General features: G+C 32.2%; 1 protein-coding gene across 1 annotated transcript; it reads left to right on the forward strand.

The window, feature by feature from the left end:
- The first annotated feature begins 509 nt into the window (after positions 1–509).
- Positions 510–12,416, forward strand: LOC133328109 (coronin-7). Its single transcript, XM_061536664.1, has 11 exons — positions 510–1,005; positions 1,078–1,634; positions 1,714–1,866; positions 2,700–2,889; positions 2,999–3,072; positions 3,410–3,585; positions 3,659–4,576; positions 4,664–5,009; positions 5,081–5,220; positions 12,088–12,205; positions 12,283–12,416. The coding sequence occupies exons 1-11, from the start codon at positions 510–512 to the stop codon at positions 12,373–12,375; spliced, it is 3,261 nt and encodes a 1,086-aa protein (XP_061392648.1). The 3' UTR covers positions 12,376–12,416.
- The last annotated feature ends 2,119 nt before the right edge of the window (positions 12,417–14,535 follow it).

A 14,535-nucleotide genomic window follows, 5' to 3' on the forward strand; every position in this document is an offset into this window, starting at 1 on the left:
CCACCGATGTTGAAATTTAAAATTAGCTCGAAGATTCACTTGAAATACATAAGGACATGTTTAAATATAAGAAGCATGAAAATTTATTTTCGCCCAATTTTAAATAAATTAAATTAAAAAATGTGTGTTTTTTAAGTTTCAGAAAATTTTAATTGAAAACATTACTTAATCGCCAAGTAAAAATTATGAATAAATGAACTATGACCATAACAACATTTATGTAAATAATCATAATAATAATAACAATAATATAAATTAAAACTTTCCATTATCACTCCTACACTTACAGCATTTAATATTTTATCGGACACTTTCACAATATATACTAAATAAATCGAATACAAAGAAGTAGTGACGACAACAACAACGACGACGACAAACTTAATTCAGTTTGATTAACAATAACGTCTTTTTTGTACTCGGAACAACTCGGAGAGAGAGATAGAGAAGAACAACTTTGTTTTATATACTTTACTTATACGGCCGACTGCTACTGCCTGTTGATTACAATGGCCTGGCGTTTTAAAGCATCAAAATATAAGAATGCAGCACCGATTGTACCCAAGCCGGAAGCATGCATACGTGACATATGTGTAGGTTCCTATCAAACCTATGGCAATAATATTGCTGCCTCGGCAGCCTTTATGGCATTCAATTGGGAACATACCGGATCCAGTGTGGCTGTATTGCCATTGGACGATTGTGGACGTAAAAGCAAAACTATGCCATTGTTGCATGCCCACTCGGATACGGTAACGGATTTGGGATTTTCACCATTTCATGATGGGCTGTTGGCAACGGCATCACAGGATTGTATGGTGAAAATATGGCATATACCGGAAAAGGGTTTGGAGTCTTCGCTATCGGATCCCGAGTGTGTATTTTCACACAAACAGCGGAGGGTGGAGACAGTGGGTTTTCATCCCACAGCCGATGGTTTGCTGCACTCAACCTCGGCCGGTTGTGTGACATTATTTGATTTGACAGCCCAAAAGGAAATTTATTGTAAGTGTGTACTCAGAAACCTCTAATAAGGATGATTTTTTTAACGAAATTATTTGAATATTTTTTTTCCAGCAAATAATGAACATCCAGAGGTTATACAATCGGCAAGTTGGCGTCAGGATGGCACCGTAATTGCCACCAGCTGCAAAGATAAATTTGTACGAATTTTAGATTGCCGTGTGAATGGCTCACCCATACAAATGTCCGCCGAATCCCATCAAAGTATTAAAGATTCCCGTGTTGTGTGGCTGGGAAATCAATCTCGTATCCTAACCACGGGTTTCGACTCGGCCCGTCTACGTCAGGTGATAATTCGTGATATACGTAATTTTTCGGTGCCCGAAAAAACCTTAGAATTAGACTGTTCAACGGGTATCTTAATGCCGCTATTCGATCCGGACACAAATATGCTCTTTTTGGCCGGTAAGGGTGATACTACAATCAATTATCTAGAGGTCACCGATAAAGATCCCTATCTAATTGAGGGTCTTCGCCATACCGGTGAACAGACCAAGGGTGCTTGTTTGATACCAAAACGGGCCCTTAAAGTTATGGAGGGTGAGGTAAATCGAGTGCTACAGCTAACTTCGAATATGGTCATACCGATTATGTATCAGGTGCCACGTAAGGTGAGTAAACGTGTGTGTGTGTGGGTGTTTTTTTTTTTTAATTAAAAATTACATTTTGAAAAAACAATTTGTTTTACAGACTTATAGAGATTTCCATAGTGATTTATATCCCGATACTGCTAGTTGCCGTACCGAATTAACTGCAGCCGAATGGATGAATGGTTCTAATATGGCCGTACCGAAAATGAGTTTGGATCCTGCCAAACGTGAATTGGGCGATGCCCCTGTTGTTGTAAGTAATCATTATGGTTTCCCTCCAAAAACACTTAAATGCTTAACACTTGTTTCTCTCTTTCCCCCTGTATTTGTAAATTGTTTATCTATCTATCATATTGTGTCTCAAAAATAAAAAAGATTCACCGCGGAAATTTAAAAGAATATGTAAAAAATATCGAAAACAAAAAACTCGATGATAAACAACAATTCAATGGCAGTCACAATGCAAATAATCCACCTCCACCAACACAACAAATCATTGCCAAATCGCTAAAATCTCCCAAACAAGATGTGGCCGAAACAGATGAATTATCAAATATTTTCAAGAAATTCGATAGCAAATATAAAACAGATTCAGAAAAGGAAAGTGCGGGGGCGGGCTATGACGATGAACAGTTGCACGACGATGATGTTGCTGGCCACAGTCCACCGTCACAAGATTCACCAAATACCGAGGATTCATCGTCTTCTGTACCGAAACCTATGCCGCGTACTTCACGCAATAATTCCTTGCAAGATTCTATGCCAAATTTACCAATGGACGGTAATAAGGTTATGCCCAAGCCAAGGCCACGTACTACGGCTAGTGCCTATAAGGTTTGCGAATTTTCCCTCGGTTCTCGTTGTTGTTGTTTTTCGCACCAGATTTTGTTTTATTTTTTCTTTCTTTGAAAAAATTTTAATTTTTTTGTTTGTTTTTAGGTAAATTTGGCACTTTGCATTTTTGGTTGTGATTTTTGTTTTCTTATTTCAATGCAATGTTTTTTTATTGTCTCCACCTATTTTTTTAGTTTTAGTGTTTGAAAAAAATGTTTTTCATTATATTTTTGTATGTTTATTTTTTTTTAGCCACGTTTGGGTCCCAAACCCTTCTCCAGCAATGCAGCAGATGTTACCTTTGATAAGGTATTTGCTGTGCCCGTTGCTCCCGGCTCCCAGGAAAATCTATCAAAGTCTGAACCACCTGCAACACATGAAACTGATGCAACCTCTCCATCGGCCAATAAACCAGATTTAATCGTTGAAATTGAAATTAAAAGTAAGTATTAAAGAAAAATTAGATTTTAATCAGCAGCAGACTCAAATGAGTTTCAACTACTTTTCTAAAAACAACAAAAAATGCATTTATTTCTTAAACCTTTTTTTAGAAACCACAACAGAAACCGATAATAATGAGAACAATGGACTACAAAAATCGTTATCTACGTCAGAAAGGCGTAAAGTAAGTATGAGTCATTTTTCGACATAATTGATTGAATCACCGTCACATAATTTCTATAAACTAATCTTTCAAAATAATTAACTTATGTATAAAAAAAATATTCTCTAATCAATCATTCTTTATTCTACTTTATCTTCTTCACACACAAATAATAACCAAAACAAACTACTAACACCCACTTTTTTGTACTACCACAACTAATTTTTGCTCACACATGATCTACGTTGTTAAATATAGTCTTCACTGGATGATGAAGATTCCAGCGACAAGGTTGTTATTATTGTAATACCAATAAATATTGAAATATTTGCTAATCAGAAAATTTCATCTTCTAAAGATTTTCGAACAGAATCACTCAGAATCATCGGAAAATTCAACTGAAGGTGATGACAAGGCTGAATCGGAATTGCGTAGATTTTCACCAGCCCGCAATAGCATTGCAGAAAGACGACGATTGTATGAATTGCATTCGAAGAGTACCACAGAGGATAGAGCTCAATCACCAGTGCCATTGTAAGTCAAAGAACCACTTGGTGGTGGAACATTAAATAAAATGTTCAATTTAATCTGATTTCGAATCCTTTAGACGCCGTGAATTATCCAAAGTTGATTCAACAAAATCTGGTTCGATTGATATCAAACGGACCTCAGTGCCAGAAGGTAAATTGCTGGAAGAGAAACGTCGCAATTTGCCAACCAAAGAAGTATGTGATAATGGTTCCAGTTCAGCGGCCATTAAAAAATCTGCAACTGAAGCTGCCATCACCACCTCGACCAAGAGAACTTCGACGGTGTTTGGTAAAGTTTCCAAATTTCGCCATCTCAAAGGTACGCCCGGCCACAAATCCACACACATTGAAAATTTACGCAACCTAAGCCGTCAAATACCCGGTGAATGTAATGGTTTCACGGCAAATCATGAACGTGTGGCCGTACCCCTATCCGGACCTGGTGGTAAAATTGCCATTTTTGAATTAAGCAAACCAGGACGTCTGCCCGATGGTGTCATACCGTCGCTGGTGAATGGTAACAATATCATGGATTTCCAATGGGATCCATTCGATCCAAAACGTTTGGCTGTGGCTTGTGATGATGGTATGGTGAAATTTTGGCGCATACCCGAAGGCGGTTTAACCGAACCAACCAACACACCCGAACAGGAGTTGAATTCCCATTTGGATAAAATCTATTTTATACGATTCCATCCCTTGGCTCAGGATATTCTATTAACGGCTAGTTATGATATGACCATTAAATTATGGCACATACCCACCAAGGAGGAGAAATGCGTTTTGACCGGGCATACAGATCAGATATTTGATTTTGCCTGGAGTCCATGTGGCAAATATGGTGCCACAGTCAGTAAGGATGGTAAAATACGAATATACAATCCAAGGAAATCAGAGACACCAATACGTGAGGGTAATGGACCAGTTGGTACGAGAGGAGCTCGTATTGTGTGGGCCTTGGATGGACAATATATTGTGTGCACAGGATTCGATAAGTGAGTATAAAATACAAAAGATTTTTTTCGGGGAAGACTATTTCAAATTCTCTTGATTTTTATTTTTTATTTCGTGCTTTCTTTCAGAGTTTCCGAACGTCAAATCAGTGTCTACAAGGCTGATAGTTTAAATGCCCCACTAAATACAGCCAGTCTAGATGTTTCACCATCCATTCTCATACCCTTCTACGATGAGGACAGTTCGACTTTATTTGTCACGGGCAAGGGAGATTCAACTATCTATTGTTACGAAATAACCGACGAGGAGCCCTACATATGTCCACTGTCACATCATCGCTGTACATCATTACATCAGGGGCTAAGTTTCCTTACCAAGAATCATTGTGATGTGGCAAGTGTTGAATTTTGCAAAGCTTATCGTTTGACAAACACAACAATTGAACCATTGAGTTTTACAGTGCCACGTATTAAGGTATGTAACTATTTTGTGTGGAAGTATAACGTGGTTATTGATTTAAAATTTGATTTTATTTCTTTTTTCAGAGTGAATTATTCCAAGATGATTTGTTCCCACCAACCCGTGTCACTTGGTTGCCCACAATGACAGCCGAAGAATGGTTTATGTCGAACGATAAGAAACCGAAAAAGATTAGTTTACAACCCGAAGGCATGGATACATGTAAGTATATATGTCATGTTGTGGGTGTTATTATGGGTGTTTAGGGAACAAAGAAATAATACATTCCGAGGTAGGGATTTAAACATTTCGGAGATATCACTCCTGCATTGGAAACTTGTTGTTTCAGTTCACGGGTCTGAGACTTATTTCAGAATGTCATCCTGGTTCATCTATGGAATGATACATTTTTGTAAAGCCTATCGTCATTTAAATTTGGAGTATTTGTACATCAACGAATGACTAATATATTAGGTGACATGATGACTTATCAACAATTAATCAAAAACCCAACAAAATTTTTTCCAATAAAAATAATAACTCGTAGAAGAATTATTTAAAAACAAGATTATATCGACAATAGAGAGATGTGGCTATAGCACCAAGACTATATGGACTACTCAAGATCCATAAAGAAAATTTCCCCCTGTGAACCACCATCAATACTGTTATGCAAATACGATATAAACATTATATAGTCAAAAGTCAAATTATTTTTAGTATTTTAAAGTTCTGCATTAAAGACAACAGCTATTCTCAATATGAGAACAAGATATACAAACAAAAGAAAGGGTTACCAATGGGTTCACCCATTTCTCCGATTGTAGCTGATATAGTGATGGAGAAACTACTTGACACCTGTATGGAAAAACTAAAAACAAAACATGTGATATTACGAAGTTCGTCGCATATTAAATTTCTGCTCCAAACACCGAAAACAAATGATTATAAACAAAGGAAGAAACCTTATAAACAGAATTTTTAATATCAGCGACAATAAGTTCCATGAAAAATAATAAGAATGAAATACGAGAAATACTGACCAAAAAAAAAATGTTTTCCAAAATTTGTTATAGAAAACTTCTAAAACAACTACAATACACCAAAAACGAAAGAGAAATCAGAAAAACATTATATATTAATGATTTTGTATTCCGGGAATATCTGAAAGATTCCATAAATCAGATCTATATGACAAAGATAAGTTGCAGATATCATCTAGGACAAACAATACACTTCAATGTTTATTTACTATAAACCTAAAAGTAAAATTCCAATTACTGAGGGACATAATGTGATATACCGTATTGAATGTGATGGAACGAAAGATGAGAAATTGTGGACAATTTTATGTGGGTACCACGAATAACAAAATCGGACACAAAGCTTAACAATCGCATACCAAACTTTGGCAAGATACGTGCATTACACTCAGAGAACAATTACAACAGAAGGTTAACATTGTAGATCGTGCATATTCTGAGCCATCAACACTTCCAAAACGGTTGAGCAAATCTTGACAAATTCGAATTTAATTCGCCCATGCAAGTTTCACATCTGGTCGGAATAAATACAAGTTATCAACATACGACCTTTAAAGCCACATAGACCAATATACCTGAAAGCCCCTTAACCAACGGCGAAACGCGTCGCATAATGATGGGTACGTAAGTTCTTCTCGTGGTTTTCCTTTTCATTGCAAAACTTCGATCATTAAGCTCGACTCGAAAGAGTATAAATAACTCACTTGAAAAAAAATAATTAATTTTATTGATCGAAACAATATTATTCCTCCTCAGCAATTTGGATTCAGGAGAGAACACAACACAAACCATCCTTTGTTTAAAATAAGAAATTTTGTTCATGACAACATTTCCTCTGGCAAATCTACTGGTATGGTTTTATTGGATATCAAATCAGCTTTTGATTCTGTATGGTACAATGGTCTGGTCTACAAGATGTGTTTATTACACTACCCTATGGTAATCATTAAACTAATACAAAGTTTTCTTTGTGGAAGAACATTCTTTCTATCCACTAACAGTTTAGAAGCTGCTCTAATGCAGCTAGACAACTATTTCTGCAAATGGAAAATTCTTCAAAACACGGACAAAATTGAAGCTATATTTTTCAGCAGAAAACGCGAAATTTGATAATTGCGAAATATCGGGAAATCTTTGCAATAAATAAAAAATTACAAACGATCTTAAGCTCAACTAATATAATTATACTAGCATAGGCCCGCTACGTTGTTAGCGAAACTTTTTATAGTTAAATAAATAAACATTATTTTAGCTACGCAATATACTTTTGGATTAAGTACAAATTTGAAACATTTTTATTATAGGTTTTATATCTTAATATGTTTGTTTTAATCTCAGATCTTACTCCGTATTTCTTTCGTACAGAAACATTAATGCTTCTATCCTACTAAATCGAGTACAAGTTCTGTAAGTTTACTATTTTCTCGATCGTCCCGATGGACTGATGTAAAAAGTTCTATAATACTGTGTTAACCTTTTTTGTTCCTTCCGGTAATTTAATACTAATGGTAAAATATCTAGTTCGTTTTAGTACTGATAGTAGTACCCTTATAGTACAAATTACAATTTTGCACAGCGCATCATTTCTTATTCAGAGACCTGCCTTTATAGTGAAGATTTCCATTAAAATTGCAGAAATTTAGTATTTCTGGTGCGTTACGTATTACAAAATACTCAATGGTATTGTCGGTATTTTTAGTATATCCTCATAATAATGATCCAGCCCATTATTCATTACATCAAAAGATCGATCCAATGTGGTTGGAAACATCATTGGAAATATCAGTATTGTTATTTTAGAAAATTTGGAACTTTAGCATTTAAAATTGACTACACTTTAGTACTTGTGATGTTCAGCGGCTTATTGCATAGTTTCACTTATTTGTATTTGAAGTCTCGCCTGTTTTTCACTACACTAGAAATTTTAACCAAAATTCACATAATCATTCGCTGTAGTATAGATTCATGTGGGATTCGAAACTATATTTCATATAACCGTATATATTTCCATTAAACATTTTATTTACCATAGTCAAAGAGTAATACTAAAATTCGGATATCTTTCTCTAACATTTTCTATTTAGTACTTTTTACTAAAAATTAAAAAAAATACTTTTTTTAATTTGTTTAAACAAAATATACATACAAAATTTCAGGACTCTACCTCTACTCGTTCTGTCGTATAAAATATTTAGTACTTTATGTACAAATGTCAAACAATATTGCCAAAAGCATTGTTTTTATATCCACCCGTACCGCCGTATACAATGTGTTGAACTTTTTAGTACATTTTAGAAGTTATTAATGCAAAATTTTTATGTATAAATGGTTATTGTCATAGTTCCAGATAATTATTTAATAACAGGTTCCTATCTTCATCCATTCTACCGTATACAATATTTAGTACTTGTATTCGATTCGTATTCTATTTGTTTATAATATACAAAAAATGTTCCCATACTGTGCAGTATTTTGTATTAATGATGCCATTTAGTACGAATTTTCAATAAACCTAGCCTGTTAATTATAGTTGGACATTTTTGTACTCTAAATTTACATTTATATTTTTTACCATTCACTATGGTACAATATTTAGTACAATTTTGTGCATATCGGTCTATTTGACTTTTCCATTATAAGTTAATATTTTGTACCATTTTAGTACAAATTTCAAAAATATATTAATATATAGCATAGTATTTGTAATAATTAAATCTATGTGCCGTGTTTCAGATTTCTATTCCTACCGGTTCCATTATACTACAGTATTTAGTACTAATTCCAAAAAGTTATGCTTAGAGTAAGCTACATACAAAATTACAGATTTCTATTTCTACCAGTTACATTGTATTTACATATTTAGTACTTTTTATCGCAACTTTAGTGCTAAATTAAAAAAAATGGCATAGTATTCTATTTTTAATAGTTAAAGCTATATGTGAAATTTCAGAACTTTTTAGTATATTCTAGTACTAATTAAAAAAAAAAATATGTTTGTCCATCATTCTACTTGTAATAGCTTAAGTTACATACCAAATTTCAGATATCTATCCCTACCTGTTTCATCGTAGTATAATATTTAGTACTAATTTGCAAAATTTGTTCACACATTCTGATTTGTTTATAAATGACAAAGCTGCATACCAAATTTTAGAGTTGTAGTTCCAACCGTTCTGGCGTAATACAGTTTTTAGTACTATTTAGTACCATATTTGTTCTAATTTCCAAAAAATATTTTTTGTACATCATTTTATTTTTAATGACTTAAGCTACATACCAAATTTCAGACATCTATCTCTACATTTTCCATCGTAGTATAATATTTAGTACATTTTAGTACCTTTAGTACTAATTTCCATAACTTGTTCACAAATTCTGATTTGCTAATCACTGACAAAGCTGCATACCAAATTTCAGAGTTCTACTTCCAACCGTTCCGGAGTAATACAGTTTTAGTACTTTTTAGTAACTTTTAGTAGGGGAGAGGGGGGCACCTTTGAACACTTTTTGCTTTCAAGCCTTATAAAATTTTTTATTTTATCATTTTTGGTTTCTTATAAATTTTAACTAATAGGTACATATGTAACCTTTAAAATGAATATACATATGACATACTATAAGCTTGATAAATATATTTTATTACTGTTTTAAAGGACGAACTCAAAGTGTTCAAAACTGCCCCCCCAGGGGGGCACCTTTGAACAGGGGTTGGCATTTTTGAACGACATGGTTTTTTACAGTGTTTATGTTCAAATATGTATGTATTTTATTCATACATATCAGAAAAGCATTAATTCATTAAAAAATATATTAAAAATTTTCAAAATTTAAAAAATTTAGATCAAAAATTATTAAAACATAAAATGTCTTAAAAATACAAATTAGTATGGTGAAAAATACAGTTAATTTCGTAATCTTATTAGCCCATTTGAAATTTTGAGAAATCGAAGCCAAAAGTTAAAATCTCCTTTTTTTACTCGAGTTTAATGGGCATGTTCAAAGGTGCCCCACCCATGGCATTTTACGGAACTTTAAAATAACTTTTTTTGTAATAAATATATATGAAAGAAATTACATTAGTTATGTTTGAAATGATTGCTGGAATGCAAAAAATTTGTTTGACGAAAGAAAACTATCACAGAATTCTTCCTGCGCCCTTACAACCAAATGAATAAAAGTTTACAATGACACTGAGAAAACATGGTCACCCATGCACAATTTTTCGACAACTGAAAAAGCAAGCCAAAGTGGTTTACGCATATAGAGAACAAGATTGCCATATACAAAAATGTGGTTGCGGGTCGGAAAAATATTAAACCAAGATTTTATGAGCGCTGTTCAAAGGTGCCCCACGTTCAAAGGTGCCCCCCTCTCCCCTACTAATGTCCAAAAAATATTTTTGCACAGTATTCTCTTTGTAATGGCTTAAGCTCCATACCAAGTTTCAGTTATGAATCTTCACCAATTCCATTCAAATACAATATTTAGTACTTTTTAGTACATCTAAGTACTAAATTCCAAATTTTTTTTCACAAATTCTAGTCCGCTCGCCATAGACAAAGCTACGTGCCAAATTTCAAAGTTCTACATCTAACCGTTCCCGCGTAATACAGTTTTTAGTACTTTTTAGTAACTTTTAGTACGAATTTCCAAAAACCCCGCCTTATCACACGCCTACTCACCAAACCCCACCTACATGCCAAATTTCAAGCTTCTAGCTTTAGCCGTTTCGTCTGGGCGTTGATGATCAGTCAGTCGCTTATAACGCAACTCTTTTATATATATAGACGAATATCAACAGAAAAAACCGAAAAACAATCAACACTCAATATACATATTTTATTTTCGCCTTTTTGTTGGACCACAAACTAATTACCACAATACGGGATTTTTGTCATCCAAATATTCTAAAAAATTTACCCTCAAAAATAAATTCATGTACTCTAAAAAATTTGTATAAATTTCAGATTATTAACCCCCTTTTTTCCGTAATCATAGAACAATTTTCTGTTCACAGATTTAATGCAACTATCCTAAATAGGATATGAACAAAATGTGACATCGATATCTCCTTGCATTCGGGAGATACAGTTCTTATAGAATTCTACTTAACACTGGAAAGACGGGAATTTTGTATATACCTATATTGCACAATACGGGATTTTTGTCATCCAAATATTCTAAAAAATTTACCCTCAAAAATAAATTCATGTACTCTAAAAAATTTGTATAAATTTCAGATTATTAACCCCCTTTTTTCCGTAATCATAGAACAATTTTCTGTTCACAGATTTAATGCAACTATCCTAAATAGGATATGAACAAAATGTGACATCGATATCTCCTTGCATTCGGGAGATACAGTTCTTATAGAATTCTACTTAACACTGGAAAGACGGGAATTTTGTATATACCTATATTGCCTAAAATCGGTCAAAATGACTTCATTCTGAAAAAATTTTTATTTTGTAAAGAAATTTTTTTAAACTATTTTTTTAATATTTTTTACAATATTTACAATCATACAAAACGTTGTTATTATTTGTTTTCGGTGGTAGGGCTCTCGAGTTTCCCCTTTTGAAAAATAAGAGCGCGGACAAAATGTTCGAAAAAAGAGGAAGTCTTTACTCTAAGAGTGAAATCGACTGGAAATATAAAATTTATTTTTCCCGATTTGTGTGTTCGTTTGTGTTTCTAGAGTATCAAACGGTTTTCGATGTTGTTGTAGTGATCTTGTCATATAAGAAATATACTTTATACAATAATAAAAGTATTTTGATTATTTAATATTTCACAAAAAGTCAAAATGACCGCTTTTAGGCTATATAGGTATAGCACATGTGAATACGGGGAATGAAAGAGGGGAGGAAGCAGCTACTATGATTAATAAACGTAGTTCTATGTGGTACAAAAAGTCACCAAATTTTAAAAAGCTGGGTCATAATATACACAATTGTTTTTGTACTTGAAATTGAAAAACGGTCAAAATGACTGCCTTCGGCTATCTAGTGTTAATTGTGCTATATTCCTATTTATATTTTAATTCTATTTCCAGTGTCATCCATACAACCGGTGGTTAGTCAACAAACTAAACGTACAGAAAACGTTACAACTTCAAATGAACATTTCACAAATAAATTTGATACGGATAGAATTAAGCAAAAAGAGGTAATAATTCGCATAAACATGATCTGTCTTAGAAGTCCTAAAAACCATTACACTTTTTCATTCATTGAATTTTTTAGATACAAAAATCGGTTAGTGCACGCATGGAATATAACACCAAATTGGAGCAAGACGATATGGAGGGTGTGGATGAAAATGAATGGCAAGATTAAGTATTTTCTTTTTTTTTGTTCTATAAAATTGACTTTTTCATTTGGGTCGTCGATATATCAAAATAAGAAACAAACAAAACATAAAGTTTTTTAGTAAACTAGATTAAGTAATTTGTTTATATGATGAATGAAAGAAAAGTAAGAAAAACGAAATGATAATTAAAACTATGATCTCCTCTCCTACCTACCTACCCCCCACCTAAGTATGTCCCAATCAAAAAAAATGGAAGAAAAAATTTACACAAACCTCCTTAAATACTAATTCTCCATGATGATGATGATGATCCATGTGTTTCTGTGTTTTTGCTTAACTCAACTCCTCCTTAGGCAATTACACAATTTGTAATAAGTGTAAGATTTTGCTTTGATAATTATTTATGGCATATATTTATTACTATTTTCAAACAGCTCTCTTTATTTCTTTGATATGATAGATCATCTGTCCAGTCATGACAATTTTCGTTTTAGGTTTTATAAAAGAAATTTAAGAGATAAAAAAAGAGAAACCAAACTATTTTTACAAACCACACTTGAAAAAAATGATAAAAACTTGTTTAATACACAACTCTAGATTTAATTTCAATGTTTAATTTAATGATTTTTTTTTCTAATATGATAAACCTTGAAAAAAATATCCTCTAAATACATACACTTATATACATATATTTTTTGTATCTAGTCTATAGTATTTTATGTTATATTGTATTGTATTTTTTGCTCTCTTGTATAACTCGCCTGTCTCTATCTATCATCTCTCTCTGTGACACTCGTGTATCGAAAATAATTTACCTTTAACTTTTTTTGTATTCGTATTTTATTTTTTATATACATTCGAAAAAAGACATATTCCTTTGAATAAGTATTTTGTTATATAAATGTAAATGAAATCCAACAACAAATCAATTCCATTCCTTATATTTGATATTCCACAGAAAAATCGTAAAAATCCAATCTCTATAGTGTCATATACGATTGTAAGGAACTAGGTGCCAAGCCATGTCGATATGCTTGGAATTATTTTCTAAGTGACTGCTTGCATTGTTTTTTTACTAAGTTAGTGTGAATGGAAAAAAAATTGCCAAGTTCGTTCCATATACGACTTTGACTGTATGGCATTTAACAAAAAATAACGACTTTGCTCTCCTCTAAATTTGGCCAAACACACAAAAGGGAACAAGTCCTTACAAAAAATAGACTGATTAAAAATAATTGAAATCAAGAGAATTAGAAAAACGTAAATTTATACCAAAAACAATCTCTCCTCTCTGACCAAACCAATCAACCAACAATCAATAAAAACGAAAACTTTTCCAAATTTTACTTCCACTGCTGTAATTCCGGTAATAAAAGATAAGGAAAACAAAAGACTTGAAATCAACTAATTGCCATATTATAAAGAAAAAAAAAAACATAATAACAAAAGCATTGCTAAGGAAAATTAAGACAATTTTTTACAAAAACAAAAAAATATCTCAAGAAAAAGTAGATTTTTTCTAAATATATAACAAAACCACACCCATCCACAAGACATCAAAAGCAATACACTTACACAACTACATACGCAAACATACTTTTTTTAATACAATTATTAATTTTTTTGTTCAACAATAAATATAACAATTTATACAATACATACTACCATACATTAAAAAATAAATACAATTATCAATATAAAACAAACCACAGATTTGATAAAGAATAATAGTTATTAAAAAAACAAAATTTGATATTCGGAGTTTTCTTCCAATTGGGCTCAAAATATATAATTATATTTTCCAAAAATCGAAAAAACAAAACCATTTACAATTTAATATATTAGTTAAATATATATTTTTTTTGTTTTATTTATAAATTATTATTCCAGTATTGTTTATATTTAATATATATTATTTTTTGATATTTTCGAAATTTACAAAAAACGAAAAGAAAAACAAAAGGTAAAACACAACTCATGATAAACAACACCAGCATTTCTAATTTTTAATTATAATTATTGCAAAAAAAAAAAACAACAATTAACGATAACAACAACAAGAAAAATTATAATAATAATTAAAATAATAACATATGTAATAACAACATTTATATTTACAATAACATTTATATCTATTTATACATATACAAGAACAGTAATTAAAACAGAAAAATTACCACAAAAAA

This window comes from Musca vetustissima, unplaced genomic scaffold (assembly GCF_032173495.1).
Source record: "Musca vetustissima isolate MV318-11 ecotype Yass unplaced genomic scaffold, APGP_CSIRO_Mvet_v1 utg4359, whole genome shotgun sequence".
In the NCBI taxonomy this organism is placed as follows: domain Eukaryota; kingdom Metazoa; phylum Arthropoda; class Insecta; order Diptera; family Muscidae; genus Musca; species Musca vetustissima.

Coding starts and splice junctions, on each gene's coding strand:
- LOC133328109 (XM_061536664.1), top strand. CDS start 510: ATGGCCTGGCGTTTTAAAGCATCAAAATATAAGAATGCAGCACCGATT. Junction 5,010..5,080: donor TTACAGTGCCACGTATTAAG/GTATGTAACTAT, acceptor TTCTTTTTTCAG/AGTGAATTATTCCAAGATGA. Junction 5,221..12,087: donor GAAGGCATGGATACATGTAA/GTATATATGTCA, acceptor TTTAATTCTATT/TCCAGTGTCATCCATACAAC.